We start from the raw sequence: 16,292 nt of genomic DNA, 5'->3' as shown, positions 1-16,292 counted from the left end.
GAAATCATACAAAAACAACAATTAGAAATCCAAAAGATAAACAACAAGATTTCAGAAATGGACAGTGTCATAGAAGGGCTGAGGAGCAGGTTTGAAATGGTGGAAGATACGGTCAGCAAAATTGAAGACAAACACTTGGATACAACTCTGTTTGAGGAAAAATCAGAAAAAAGAACAAAGAACAATGAAGATACCCTGAGAATGATGTGGGATGCAATCAAAAGCAAAAATTTGTGAGTGATCGGAGTTCCAGAACAGAGGGAGAAAACACAGAAAGGATCGCTGAAGAACTGCTGACAGAAAACTTCCCCAATATTATGAAAGATGAAAAGCTGGTCATCCAAGAAGCTCAATGAACCCAAGATAGGATAGACCCCAAAAGAAAAACACCAAGGCATATCATAATCACACTTGCCAAAACCAAACAAAGAATCCTGAGAGTATCTCGAGAAAAACAAAAAGTCACATACGGAGGAGAAACAATAAGACTAAGCTCGGATTATTTGGCAGAAACCATGCAGGCAAGAAGGCAATCGGATGACATATATAAAACCTTGAAAGAAAACATTGCTAGCCAAGAATAATATATTCTGCAAAACTCTCGTTCAAATATGAGGGTGAAATTAGGACATTTCCTGATAAACAGAAATTAAGGGAATATGTAAAAACCAAACCAAACTTACAAGAATTATTAAAGGGAGTCCTTTGATCTGAGAACAAACAACATCAGCTCACGGGCTGAATCTAGGATGCAGTATGGTACCAGGCAGATACCAATACAGGAAATGAACTCTCAAGGACTACCCAAAACCAAAAGAAACACAACAAGGAATCAGGGAAGTTAATCTGTAAATGACAACAACATCAGAACAATAAAAGAGGGAATAAACAGGGTAGGTATAGAACCTTCTAATGGAGAGGGAAGGCAAGGCGATACCAGGTAATAATAGACTGCTTCAAACTTAGGAAGATAAGCGTAAATTTCATGGTAACCACAAAGAAAGTTAACAAACCTACTAATCAAAATAAAGAGGCAAGAAAAAGTTTACACACAAAAAGAGATAATCTTTGTTGGTTACGAGGAATGGGAGGGGTGGGGAAGAAGACTAAACAGACAATAAATAAGTGGTAACTTTGTTGAAGAGTAAGACAGCACACAATACTGGGGGAAGCCAGCACAACTTGTACCAGGAAAAGATATGGAAGCTCCATAGACACATCCAAATTCCCTGAGGGACTGAATTGCTGGGTGGAGGGCTGTGGGGACCATGGTCTCAGGGAACATCTAGCTCAACTGGCATAACGCAGTTTGTAAAGACAATGTTCTCCATTCTACTTTGGTGAGTAGCGTCTGGGGTCTTAAAAGCCTGTGAAAAGCCATCTAAGATACTCGGCTGGTCTCACCCCTTCAGCAGCAAGGGAGAATGAAAAAAACAAGATACAAGGAAAAGATTAGTCCAAAGGACTAATGGACCACAACTACCACGGCCTCCATGAGACTGGGTCCAGTACAAGTAGATGGTGCCCAGCTGCCACTACTGACTGTTCTGATGGGGATCACAACAGAGGGTCCCAGACAGAGCTGGAGAAAAATGTAGAACAAACTTCTAACTCACAAAAAAACAGCAGACTTACTGGCCTGACAGAGAATGGAGAAACCCCAAGAGTATGGCCCCCGGACACCCTTCTAGTTCAGTAATGAAGTCACTCCTGAGGTTCACCATTCAGCCAAAGATTAGACAGCCTCATAAAACAAAACGAGACTAATGGGACACTAGAGTCCAGGGACAAGGACTAGAAGGCAGAAGGGGACAGGAAAGCTGGTGATAGGGAGCCCAAGTTTGAGTAAGGACAGTGTTGATATGTTGTGAGGTTGTTAACCATTGTCATAGGGCAACATGTGTACTAACTATTTAATGAGAAACTATTTTGTTCTGTAAACCTTCATATAAAGTGAGAATAGCAGCACAACTGGAAGAACATAATCGATGTCACTGAACTGTGCATGTAGAAATTTTTGAAATGGTGTATCTTTGGCTATGTATATTTTCACCAAAAAAAAAAAAAGGCGAGAAGGGAGAGGGTTGACATGTCGTGGGGTTGTTAACAAATGTTATAAAACAATATGTGTACTGACTGTATAATGAGAAATTATTTGTTCTGTAAACCTGCATCTAAAGTACAATTAAAAATTTTTTAAAAAATAAAATAAAGAGAAATGGGTGAAATTAATTTTACTGATGTTTTTATTTAACCCACTATATCCAAAATATTATCATTTTAACAGATAATCAATATTAAAATGTTAATGAGATATTTTATTTTATTTTTTTTCGTTTTTGTACTAAGTCTTTGAAATTTGAAGTGTATTTTGACCTACAACACATCTCCATTTGGACCAGCCACATTCCCAGCGCTTAGTACCAAATGTGTCTCAAGATGACCATCTTGGAGTACAGATTTAACCTGCACACCTTTCTACCTGGTCTCTTCCTGCCCCAGTACTTTCCCCCAAAGTACTACAATCTGGCTCACCTCTGGGCCTTTGCATAGTGCTGTTTCCTTTGCCTGGGACCACTCTTTCTACCTTATATATACTCAGAACATCTAGCAGTCCTAGAGCTATTATCAAATTGGGGATCATGAATAGACATTTCACCAAAGAGGGATTTCAAATGTCCAACAAGTACATGAAAAGATGCTCAACATCATTAGTCATTCCGAAAACCCATTGCCTTCAAGTCGATTCTGACTCATAGCAATCCTATAGGACACAGTAGAACTGCCTCATAGGGTTTTCATAGAGTGGCTGGTGGATTCAAACTGCTGCCTTTTTGATTAGCAGCTGAGCTTTTAACCACTGCACCACCAGGGCTCCTCATGAGTATTAGGGAGATGCAAATCAAAATCACAATGTGATATCACTTTACTCCCGCTAGAATGGCTATGATAAAAACAAAGAAGGAAAATAACATACTGACAAGGATGTGGGAAAATTGAAACCCTCATCCACTGCTGGTGGGAATGTAAAATGGCACAATCACTGTGGAAAACAGTTTGGCAGTTCCTCAAAAAGTTAAGCATAGAATTAACATATGACCCAGCAATTCCACTGCTAGGTATGTACCTGAAAGAACCGAAAGCAGGACACAAACAGATATTTGGATGCAAATGTTCATGCAACACTATTCACAACAGCCAAAAGGTGGAAACAGCCTAAATGTCCACCAACAGATAAATGGATAAACAAATTGCAGTAATACGTGTGATGGAATATTACTCTGCCATAAAGAGAAATGAAGTCCTGATACATGCTACAGCATGGATGAATCTTGGAAAAATTACACTGAATGAAGTCAGTCACAAAAGGGCAAATACTGTATGATCTCATTTATATGAAACAGGCAAATGTTTAGAGACCAAAGTTCATTAGTGTTTACCACAGGTGGGAGGAAGGGAGAAAGGCGAAATCATTGCCTAGGGGCATTGAGCTTCTGTTAAAGTTGTTGGAAAAAATTGGAAATGGATAGTAGTGATAATCATACAATATGATGAATGTAACCAATGTAACTGAATTGTACATGTGAAAAATGTTGAATTGGCAAATGTTTTGTTGTACAGATATTTACCACGATGAAATAATTAAAATTAAAAAACCCTTGGGATCATACGTGGCTGCCAGTGATCCCATGTGACCCTCACAACAATAGTATTATTACTTCTATTTTTACTATAGAGATGTAAGTGGTAGTGCTGATATTTGAACCCAGGTCAGCTCAGCTCCAAGAGGTGGTAGATAGTAAGAGGGATAAAGTCTTGAAGGCAAGAGAGGTTGGAGGAAGATTGGAGGAGTAGGCATCAGCTGACTCGGCCATCAGGTGGCTGACTCACCTGTGATCTTTGTACCTCAGAAGCTGTGTGGATGTTCTCCCTCTACCCGCACCCACTAGATGACCCAGATCAGAAAGGGAACTGCTGCAAATGTCCTGAGAAGTTATCTCAGACAGGCCACGTCGGACTGATGATTAAAAGGTCCCAAGAATGAAGAGGCCTGGACGAGGCATATGGCCTCAGATATCCCCCAGTTGAAAGCGGCACCTTCAAAGGGCTGTTTTGAAGATGTGAGATAAGGGTCCACATAGTGTCCAGCACAGAGTACAGCAGAGACACCCAGTAAAGCAGTAATAGGCTCAACATGGACCTGCCTCTTATTCAACAACCACTTGGGCCCTCTGATGAACAGGACAATCATCCTCTTCCCAAGGCCCTGGAACTCTTAAAAGATAGAGCAGGACCACAACTGTAATTGTGAGTAATTTCCCCCAAGACAGATCTCTCTAAAGTCTGCTTCAAGTTAGTCCTGTTCCCAAGGAGACCTTTCTGGCTAATGCATCCCATGGGGCTATTCCCTTGTGAAGTAAGACTAGCTTTGCCTTCAAACCTCCTCATGCTCCAAAGCGGTTCCAAGCTCTTCTGTTTGGGACTTAGTAACCAACAGCCTTTGTAACCTGAATTTTTATACCATGTGTGTCCTCTCTCCAACCTAGAACAGTCTTCTTTCTTCTGCAACTGTAAAAAAACCACCTTAGCCATCCAGCAGCCAGGAGGAGACAATGGCTGCTTTGTGGAGAATATTTTATTTTTATTTTTAAAGAGGACTTTGCAGCACTGTCTGGCTTTCCTTGGTCTTCTGGGACATGGGAAGAGGGTGGGATTCTGGAGGGCTGGGGGGAGGACGCCGGGCTCGTTGGAGGGTCTCCTCTACACCCTGGGTTGTCTGGAGGCATCACTACAGTAGTGGGGGGGGGGGGCGTGTGAACCACATCCCCCGACACTGTCAGAGGGGGTGACACCAAAATGACCCCAGAGTCAGCAGTGGCTGCGGTGGCAGTCACAGGTGGGCAGGCACCACTGGGGAGGGTCACCAAGGCAGTGGCATCACTAGGGTTGGTGTCACCTGTCACCCAATGCAATAACTCGTTACTTTAGGGGACCCTAGAGGCGGAGGTCACCTAACTAATTAGTACTCCACCAGTTATCAGGCACTCCCAGTCACCTCTCACCACATCACTCACTTCCTCTAAGTTGTTTTGCAGACTCTCTGGAGAGCCCCAGGCAGATACAGATCTAACTGGCTCAGAGTGGTCAGACATGCGTAGAACAAACAAAGATGATTGACAGACAACCTCGGGCCATCACATATGCTCAATAATACAAGAGAACTCATGCCAAGAAATGAAAAGATTCATGTCAAAGAACCCAAATCACCAGACACAGGTCATCTGCAGTAGCCAAGCCCATTTCAAAAGCAAAGAGTCCATCAGCTGCTTCTGTGCCAAGTCTTAGCCCCACCCCGTAATAATCAAATAGAAACTGTGAATATGTAGAATTTCCTGATCCTGCCCACCTGCCTTCCTCCACCCCTATATGAATCTGTATAATTCCCCAAACCTATAAAATGTAAATGCTTCCTCAAATCGAGGAACTCAATCTGAGGTTGGTACCGCCGAGTTCCTGCTTGCTAGCCTGTGAAATAAACTCTTTCTTCCTCTCAAAACCAGTGTCTGAGAGATTGGCGCCTTGCACACTGGGCAAGGATCCATTGGTCCAGTCTCATTACCACCCCCTTACCCTTCCCCCACCATCACCCACTAGTCAGGGTGCAGGTGGCCAGGCCACAGTGCCCACCATTGGGCGGAGAGGGTCTCTGCCTTGGCCAATGGGAGAGAGGAGGAGCAGCAGGGAGCGGGGTACGGGGGTCTGGGGGGGTGAGGAGGCTGGAGGGGCTGGAGGGGTGGGCCCCCACAGCGCAGCCGCTCTGCCCACGGTGGGGGGGCGGGTTGACACCGTGAGTTACTGCACTAGTGACACCAACCCTAGTAACATTACTGTCTGGAGGCAGAAGACTGTGCCTGACCCCAAGGCAGGACCAGTGGCTCATTCTTCTCATTTGCCTCAGTGTAGGGCCAGACCCCCAGTAGGGGCAGAGGGATGCCTGTTGACTAAGCAGTGAATATAAAACTCTTCTGTTTCCTTCCCAAAGATGGCTGGCTCTTGGCCACTGAGACACACCAGGCACCTAATAAGCATTTGTTGAGCAAAGGGAAAACGGTGCAGAGGCCAGAGGTGGCGGCTTGCCCATGCCTGAGCTCCCACCTTGCCCACATTGTCCTCATCTGTTTTGTCTGTGCGAGCTCCCTGCAACTGCCCCAATGGGACAAGGAAGGAGGATCTCTGTCAAGACGTTTTAAGCCCTGAAGGTAAGTGAAGGGTCATTACGAATGTGTGGCAACGCTGCCAAGGTCCATGAGTTGGCCACACTCATTTCTTTAGATTATATAATCTGTTTTATTCCTCTAATTCTCTTGTCGCTGGCATTTTCCTTATAAGGAGCTCATTGCCTCTCCGCTTCTTTCCTTGGAAGTGATTTAACTCAGCCTTGGGCAACTTTCCTAAATAGCCCAGTGGAGTTAACTTTACCCAAAGAATTTTGTCTTTGTCCTTGGTTCTTGAGAGATAACCTCTAGAACCTTGGACTTTCCCCAATAATTGAAATGTCTTTGGTGAAGACTCCAGACCACACCTAAGAGTTCATGACTCATGTTGGCTGGGGGCTGGCTATGCCAGAAAGATATATTATGATATTGACTGACCTCAGGGAGAGAGGCTGGAGTTTGAAGTATGTAATGAGACCTCCAATAAAAGCTCTGGATGCTGAAGCTCCAGGACCTTCCGGTTGGTGATAGACATTAGTGCATGTGGGAGGGTAGCATGACCCTTTTTGGAACTTGGAAGCTCTGCATGCGGAACCCTCTCAGACCTTACCCTGTACGACTCTGCATTTGTATCCTTTTTGCCATAATAAAACTATGACTATAACTATAGTGTGTCCCGTGAGTTCTAGTGAATTATAGAGGAATAGTGGGAGTCAGCAGGTCAGAAGTGAGGGGGAGCCCTGGGGATCCCTGAGCCTACGGTGGGAATCCTGAGGGGTTAGTGAGAAAAACTGAAAATTGTAGGCAGCATGGGATCAGAAGCAATGATGTTGTAGGGACTCCAAGCTTGCATCTGGTGTCTGAAGTGTTGGACAGGCTTGGCAGTCTGGAGGACTGTGCCCTATAACTTGTGAGATCTGATCTAGTTGCAGGTGGTTAGGGTTAGAGGAAGAAGTGCTGCATGTGCAGCTGGTGTCAGAGCAGAAATGGAACAGAGGGGAACGTAATGGGGTTTTGATTTTTCCCAACAAAGCTCTAGATCAAATCAATGCAATTCTTACCAGCCTGAAAGTTGCCATTCTGAGTCAGCAGCAACGCACAGCCTGTATGCAGAGAGAAAGCAGAATGTCAGAACCCTCATGCTCCCCTGGCTCTGAGCCCCTGGAGGGCAGGGACGCTGTTTGTTCATCAACATGCCCCCAAGTGCCCAGCGTGGGGCCTTGCTCAGAAAAACGACTCTTAGATAAATGAGTCGTAGGCCTACCCCAAATGTAAGAATATCCTTTCTCCTTTCTTTCATCCTACTTTTTCTTCATTAAACGTCTCTTGTATAGGGTCGCTTTGGGTCGGAGTCTACTCAACGGCAACGGGTATGGTATGGTAAACGTCTATTGGGCACTCAGCACTGGCCTGGATGCTGGGACTGGGCCTCCAAGCATATTTAAGGCACAGTCCCTGTCATCCAGAAAAGCCAAACCAAGCTCCTTGCTGTTGATTCCAACTCATAGCGACCCTATAGGACAGGGTAGAACTGCCCCATAGAGTTTCCAAGGAGGGGCCGGTGGATTCGAACTGCTGACCTTTTGGTTAGCAGCCTGAATGCTTACCCACTGCACCACCAGGGCTCTGTCATCCAGAAGCCCAACTTTTATCTGACCAGACATCCATGAAAACCAGTCATCACCACACCCCTGGGGCGGTGGGCGGGGCTGAGGTGAGAACCTTCATAGCTATGAAACGTGCTATGAAACATTACAGGCTTTATTAGAGCGTCACAGCAACCCTGAAATGGGGGCTCGCTCGTTTTACAGATGAGGCTCAACAAAGGAAAGGTGGCCTGGTTAGTTAGTAGAACGGCTGGGAATTGAACACAGACCTGCCTAGTTTCAAACCTGTCTCAAAAGTGCTTTGGCCTTGAAGACACTATAGTGAGTGAAATAAGCCAATAACAGAAGGATAAATATTGTATGGTCCCACTTATATAAAGTACCTAGAAGAGGCACGTATACAGAGACCAAAGCTTATTAGTGGTTACCAGGGGCGGGTGGAAGGGAGAAGGAGACGGGGGCTCATTGCTTAGGGAACACTGAGCTTCTGTTAAGGGTGACAGAAAAATTTGGGAACAGTTAAAGGTGATGGTTGAACAACAAGATGAACACAATAAATGTCACTGAAGTATACATGTGAAGATTGTAGAAATGGTAAATGTTTTGTTACCTATATACTTACCACAAGTAAAAAAAAAAAATGCTTTGGGAGCACACAGAAAGGCTCGGTTGCTGGCCTCCACCATTATCCTAATTCTCTTTTCCGGTGTTGCACTTAAGGTTGAGATTGGTCTGAGAGAGAGATGTGTCTGCTTTGTTCATCACTGGGTTCCCTGTGTTTAGCAGAGGCCTGGCCCCCAGAAGGGTCTCAGGAACTATTTGTTCCGTAACAAACTGAATGAAGTCCTTGGAGAGGTTGTTACTTTTATGACGGCTTTGATGGATAAGCATTCACAGTGGAGGAAGGGCAGGGCATCCTCTTAGGATGGCCTAGCTTTAGCAAAGGCACGGTGGGATCAAGGGCAGGCAATTATTAGGGGCCAGAATGTTTGGGACGAGCAGACTGCGAGTGGGAGCATAGGAGGAGGAGCATTAACTGTGACAGACTCCTTTCGGCCCTCTATTCTGTTGGACAGAGGAGAGGCATACAAAGAATTCTTTCATTCCAAGTTTTAGTTAGTGCACAGGTACTCATACTTTCAGTAACAATAATAGCCCACCCATTTGTAGAGTGTAGATTCATTTTAAGGTCTGTGGTGACATTTTTCTTTCAACCCCAAAGGACGGGTAGCCGTCTGCTGGTCCTGTCCACACTCCCCTGGAGACAGGGGGAAGCAGGAGGCTGCACTGGGATGTTTGGGTGACAGAGTCAGAATCAGAGAATCTGAGGATGTTCTCAGGGGAACTCCAGCCTGGCTCCCCATGGATGTTCAGATCCCATGACCTCCATGCCCTGCATAAGGGCCCGAGGAAAGGGGCACGGCAGGGTGGGAATGTGCAGCTCTGCCACTCATGAGCTGTGTGAGCCAGAGCAAGTCCTGAGGCTGATGTAACCTCACCAGGCTGCAGCTCTCTCTGTCCTGAAATGGGAAAGATTTGGATGTTGTGGGTCGGCTGTTAGGACTGAGATGCTATATGAAGGTGAGGACCCGAGACATGCTTGCTCTGGGTCCCAAGGCCTCCCCAGGGGGCTCTCCTATGGTTCTGAGGGATCACCAGGTGCTGAGGCAGCTGACAGAACTGCAGCCTGGGTTCACACCCTCTGTCCTGGGGAAGCAGGCCCAGGAGATGGCCTGGCCACCTGTGGCCATTGTGCATGCCGGGTAGGCAAGGCTTTGGAATCTGCTTATTCTCATTTACAAGGTGGAGCCTCAGCATACCAAAAATTAACAGCCACCTTTGGGAAAGGGGAAACCCTTGTGGTGCAGTGGTTAAGAGCCATGGCTGCTAACCAAAACGTCAGCAGTTCAAATCCACCTGGTGCTCCTTGGAAACTGCATGAAGCAGTTCTACTCTGCCCTATAGGGTCACTATGAGTAGGAATCGACTAGACAGCAACAGGTTTGGTTTACAGGTTTTGGGAAAGGACTTCCCATGTGGCAGACACACCTCTGAGAAGAAAGGCTGGTATTCCCATTTTACAGGTGAGAAACCGAAACTTTCAAATGTTAAATAACTGGTGAGGCAGTCTTCTACCCAACTCCTACTCCAAAATCCACGTTCTTTGCCTTACTTCATCTGGTTTGGAAAAGTTTAAGAGTCTGTGAAAAGGTGTAGAGAAGACCTCAACTCAATCCTGTCTCCCAAGGAAGCTCTTTCAAGGAGAGGCTGGTCCACCTCGCACCCTTGCACATCCCAGGGAGGTAGGGGAGGTGATGGAGGGGGAGACGCGGGGAGGCATTGCCTTGCCTCTGGCCCTTACTCCTGCACCCTCAGCCCCTGGCTCTGTCGCTCTCTGCCCTCCTCACTCACAGCATCTGACCTCCATGTATGTCCCGTCTCTTTCAGACACCAGGATCTGTCTCACAGGTCCCCCAACCCCATGCCAGTCCTGTCATTCCTGCCAGGGGATGACCTCAGACATGCCAGACTCATCTCGTTCTCCTGTTCGCAATTGTTCTCTCATTTCATTCTGGCCCCTTGGCCCCTCCATTTCTACCCAGTCTATCAACCACGTTCATTTCTAGCCCAGAAACGGCCTTCAACCTCTTCTGTAACAAAGTGGCATCGCAAATACCCATAACTGAAATACAAAAATAAAGTACAAGAAGCTACACTATGTGGACCCTGCTGGTCCGTCGATCCCTTGTGAATACTGTTACTTCCCTTTAACCGACTTCAGCTCTAACCTTGCAACCTCCTAGCCCTGGATCTGAGCACAGGTAGGGATGGATCGCACCACCTTGGAAATGAGGGCCTGGGCAGTTTCATGGCCTGTGCCTTCCCCTCAAACCAGTTTGACGAGTCAACTCCAGCTTAGTAGAGCTATGCTTCATAGGGCTTTCAGTGCTGATTATTCAGAAGTAGATCACCAAGCCTTTCTTCTAAGGTAACTCTGGGTGGACTCAAACCTCCAACCTTTCAGTTAGTAGCCAAGTGAGTTAACTATGTGCATCACCCATGGACTCTGTGCTTCCCCTAGGCCTTCAGAAATGCCCAAGGACCCTCCTCAGGCTGTGGTGCGCTCTTTCTGCCAAAGCCCTTATGTCAAGTTCCTTTCCATCACCTCCCCCCATCACTGCAAGACACCTTGACTCCTGCTTCACTGAAGAAAGCTTCAGCATCCAGCTGTGCACACTCCCTGCCTTCCCCCATACCTATGAACACTGAAGTGACTGTCCCTAGGGGAAAGAGCCTTCCCACAGCCCCAAACTAATCCTTTGAACTGGGCCTGACCCTCATCTCTTTGGCCTTGGGCAGGGCCTTTGCTTTCGCAATTAATATGAGGGCTTAAAATATGTCCACAAATCCTTTGACGCTCCTCCCTATGAAAGATGGAGATTAATTCTCCTCCCTTTGAGTGTGGAATTAGTGATTTACCTCTAACAAATAGAATAAGGTGGACATGATGAAGTGTAGCTTCCAAGATTAGTTCATCAAAGGCTTTGTGGCTCCCTTCCTGCTCTCTCTCTAAGATCGCTTGCTCTGGGGAAGCTGGCTGCCATGATATGAGGACACTCAAGCAACCCTATGGAGAGATCCATGTGGCGGGGAACTGAGGCCTCCAGTACAGAGCCATGGGATCTTGGAAGAGATCCTCCAGCCCTGGTCAAGGCTTCAGATGACCACAGCTCCAACCAACATCTTGACAGCAACCTCATGAAAGACTCTGGGCCAGAACCACTCAGCTAAGCTGCTCCTGGACTCCTGAACCTCAGAAACTGTAGGAGATAATAAATACTTGTTGTTTTAAGCTGCTAGATTTTGGGGTAATTTGTTACATAACAACAGATACAATGATGCCTCCCTCTCACATCTTGATCCTTTCCCACCCTCCTGGCTCTTTCCTGTCTGCATAGGGACAAACTCAGGTCTCGTCCACCTTAAAAAGAATTTTCTTGGCTTCATCACCCCGTCTAGCTACTACTCTCCTCTTGCCTTTGCCCCACAGCTAAGGAGCTGTCCCATCATGATGCCTCTACTTTCTCACTTTTCATGCCTTCCCAACCCCAGTGTCACACACGCACCCACAAACACGCTACTGACCCCTCCAGGGCAATGCTATACAAATCCTATAGCAGACTCTCAATGCTGGACTCTTTCAGCCATGCTCCTTTTCCCAACTAACTCCTTGACCCAGGTGTCCAGCCTTTCCCTTTGCCTCTGATGACACCTCTCAATCTTCTCCCAGGGCTCCTTTTCTCACCTGCCCTTTACCTCTTGGTGTCTAAGGGAGACGCCAATTGTTTTTATCTGCCTGGCGCTCCTTCCCCCTTTTTCCTTTTGAAGAACTGCTCCTCCTCTAGTCTAAATTGTGTTTCTGATGGGAACCATCAGTCATGGTAACCCAGAGTGGACATGCAGCCCAAGCTAGGGCCAATCACAGGCTTCCCTGGGATGTTCTGATTGAAACTATGGGCTGCTTTTCCTTCCTAGTCTCAAAGTTACAAAATGGGAATCCACAGCTTTATAGAGCTGTGGTACTAGCCTCCTGGAAATAGCTGGTTTGAGATAGCACATTTGGCGGGCACAGAGATAGATAAAAGATGGAAATCTTGTCTCTGTCTTTTGCAGTGTGATTATTTGAGCTAAGCCATTTGGATTCTGTCCTTGAAGCCAAAGAATTCTCCCTGATGTGGTGGCCCTCACTCTATTCCCTTTCACTCTGCACACTCCCCTTGCACATTCCCACCCTCTCCAAGGGCCCGCACCAGGGTCAGTGCACTGCTGAGTCACAAATCAATGTCTCCATCCTTCATCTCTATCCGGAGCTCCAGACCCATGAAGGGCCTGTTTCTCTGGATGTCTGTATCAGATGTGCTGTGGGCATGTTAAACTCAACATGACTGCTCAGTCTGCAAACCTGCTCCTTCTTTATCTCAATGAATGAAACCAGCCATTGCTGAAGAAAACACTTGAGTCATCGTATTCCTCACATCCAAACAATCACTAGGTTCTGAAGATGTTATCTCTTAAAAACTCAAGGCTCCCAACTATATATTGTCTATAAGAAATCCACTTTAAATATAAAGATACAGATAGATTAAGAGTAAAGGCATCGGGAAAGATATCCCTTGCTAATACTATTTAAAAGAAAACTCGAGTAGCAATATAAATTTCATACAAAACAGATTTCAGAGCAAAGAAAATTATCAGGCATAAGGAGGGGCATTGTGTAATGATAAAGGAGTCAATTCTCCAAGAAGACATAACAATCTTGAATGTGTATGCACCTAACAACAAGCCATCAAAATATGTGAGGCAAAATCTGATAGCACTGCAAGGAGAAATAGATAAATCCATTATTACAGTTGGAGATTTCAACACCCCTCTATCAGTACTGACAGATCCAACAGGAAGAAATCAATAAGAATACAGTTGAACTGAACAGCACCATCAACCATCTGGATCTAATTGACATTTATTGAATACTTCATCCAACAACAGCAGAATACACGTTCTTCTCAAGCTCACACTGAACTTTCACCAAGATAGACCATATCCTGGGCCATAAAACACACTTTAACAAATTTAAAAGACTAGAAATCATACAAAGTATGCTTGCAGTCCACACAGTAATAAACTAGAAATCAATAACAAAAAGATAGCTGGAAAACCAATTTGGAATTTTAGAAAACATACTTCTACAAGGGAGAATGAAGAGAACAGGATACAAGGAAAAGATTAGTCTAAAGGACTAATTGTCCACAGCTACCAAGGCCTCCACTGGACTGAGTCCAGTACAGCTCGATGGTGCCTGGCTACCACCACTGACTGCTCTGACCAGGATCACAACAGAGGGTCTGGACAGAGCTGGAGAAGGATGTAGAACATAATTCTAACTCACAAAAAAAAGACCAGATTTACTGGCCTAAAGGAGACTGGAGAAACCCCGAGAGTATGGCCCCCAGACACCCTTTTAGCTCAGTGGTGAAGTTATCTCTGAGGTTCACCGTTCAGCCTGGGAGTGGACAGCCCCGTAAAACCAAATGGGACTAATGAGGTACAGTAGTCCAGTGACAAGGTCCAGAAGGCAGAAGGAGACAAGGAAGCTGGTGATAGGGAAGCCAAGATTGAGTAAGGATATTGTTGATGTGTTGTGAGATTGTTAACCATTGTCATAGGACAACATGTGTAGTAACTGTTAAATGAGAAACTATTTTGTTCTGTAAGCCTTCATCTTAAGTGAGAATAACAGCACAATTGGAAGAGCGTAGTCAATGTCACTGAACTGTGCATGTAGAAATTTTTGAAATGGTGTATCTTCTTTGGCTATGTGTATTTTCACCAAAAAGAAGGTTGAGAAGTTAGAGGGTTGACATGCTGTGGGGTTGTTAACCAATGTCATAAAACAATATGTGTACTACTTTTTCATGAGAAACTATTTGCTCTGTAAGCCTTCACCTGAAGTAAAATTAAAAAAAGAAAAAAAAAACTTCTAAATAATACATAGGTCATAGAAGAAATTGCAAGAGAAGTGTAAAAATATTTTGAATTAAATGAAAATGAAAAGAGAACTTATCAAAATTGTGGGATTCAGTGAAAGCAGTGGTTAGAGAGAAATTTTTAGTATTGAATGCATATATTAAAAAATAAGAAAGATCTAAAATCAGTCATCTAAGCTTCCATCTTAGGAAACTAGAGAAGGAAGAGCAATGTAAGCCTAAAACAAGCAGAGGAAAAGAAGTCATAAAAATTAAAGCAGAAATCAATGAAATTGATAACAGTAAATCAATAAAGTAAACAAACCCAAAAGCTGGTTCTTTGAAAACATAATAAAATTGATAAACCACTAACCAGGCTAGCCAAGAAAAAAAGAGAGAAGACACAATTTACTAATATCAGAAATGAAAGATGAGTCATCACTACTGATCCTACGGACATTAAAATGATAATAAGGAATATTATGACCATAAATTTCATAACTTAGATGAAATGGACAAATTCCTTGAAAGACACTGTTATGGATTGAATATGTGTTGGAATTCTAACCCCTGTGCCTGTGGAACTGGAGCCCTGGTGGTGCAGTGGTTAAGAGCTCAGCTGCTAACCAGAAAGGTCAGTAGTTTGAATCCACCAGCCGCTCCTTGGAAACCCTGTGGGGCAGTTCTATTCTGTCCTATAGGGTCGCTGTGAGTCAGAATCTACTAGATGGCAACAGGTTTGTGTTTGGGTTTTTGGTGCCTGTGGATGTAATCCCATTTGCGAATAGGATTTTCTTCAGTATGTTAATGGGGCCTTTAGCAGAGTAGGGTGTGTCTTAAACCTAATCACTTCTGAGATATAAAAAGAGCAGATTAAGCATGGAGACAAGCAATCAAAATGGGGAAAGAGAGATGCCATGTGGAGATTGACAAGAACCAAGGAACGCCAGGGCTAGAAAAGCTGAGACAAGGATTTTCCCTCAGAGCTGAGAGAGAGAGCGACTTCCCCTAGTACCAGTGCCCTGAATTCAGACTTGTAGCCTCCTAAACTGAACTGTGAGAAAATAAATTTCTGTTTTTTAAAAAATACTCACTTGTGGTATTTCTTTTATAGCAGTACTAGCTAACTACCAAAACCTACACAAGGAGAAAGAGATAATCTGAATAGGCTTATATCTATCAAAGAAAGTGAATCAACAATTAATAACCTTCCCAAACAGAAAGCACTGGACCCAGGTAGTTTCCCTGATGAAATCCATCAAACACTTAAGGAATCAATAATACTAATGCTCTACAATCTCTTCCAGAAAATAGAAGCAGAGGGTACACTCCCTAACCCATTCTATGAGGACAGCATTACCCTAATACCAAGCCCAGATAAAGACATTAACAGAAAGGAAAAACTTGAAGCTCTCTTCCCTCCTGCTCATTCCTTCCCTTGGGTGGATTCGCAGGTGGACTTGCTTCTTCTGATGTCTCCCAAAATCATCTCCTATTATAGTAACCAAGTGATCTTTAAAAGATGCAAAACCTGACAATGTTATGCCTCCCCACAGTGAAGAGTATGGCATATCTTATGGCATAGAAGGTTCTTCGGGATTAAAACCTGCCCACCTTTTTAGCCTGCCTTGTGGCTCACCTCTTCCCCCAAAACCCAAACCAAGTCTTTGCTCCAGGTGCACTGAATTTTGTGCAGTTCCTGAAATACCCGATGTTCTCTTTTACCTCAGTGTCTCTGTACTTGGTCTGATATCAGTTTGTAAACACACATACATACATGTACACATGCAGGCACAGACATGCTCACATGCAGAACCTGCAGTTTTCTACCTCAGCGTTTACACTCATTTTCATAAGTATCATTACGTGTGTCTCTCCCACACTTGTGAAAAGCTTGAGAACAAGAACTGTGTCTTATTCCTTCTAGTAGGGGCTCATGTTTGCCG

The 16,292-nt window shown here is 44.7% G+C and overlaps 1 protein-coding gene across 1 annotated transcript in view; it reads right to left on the bottom strand.

The window, feature by feature from the left end:
* MYO7B (myosin VIIB) overlaps positions 1–7,320 on the bottom strand; it is a 135,991-nt gene extending 128,671 nt beyond the window's left edge. The window contains exon 1 of the mRNA XM_004387047.2: positions 7,277–7,320. Within this exon, the coding sequence (XP_004387104.1) occupies positions 7,277–7,294 (18 nt within the window). The 5' untranslated portion in view covers positions 7,295–7,320. The remainder of the gene's footprint in view (positions 1–7,276) is intronic.
* Between the last annotated feature and the right edge of the window lie 8,972 nt (positions 7,321–16,292).

The sequence above is a fragment of the Trichechus manatus genome, unplaced genomic scaffold (assembly GCF_000243295.1).
Source record: "Trichechus manatus latirostris isolate Lorelei unplaced genomic scaffold, TriManLat1.0 scaffold00179, whole genome shotgun sequence".
Taxonomy (NCBI): domain Eukaryota; kingdom Metazoa; phylum Chordata; class Mammalia; order Sirenia; family Trichechidae; genus Trichechus; species Trichechus manatus.
This window is presented reverse-complemented; position numbering and strand designations above follow the sequence as displayed.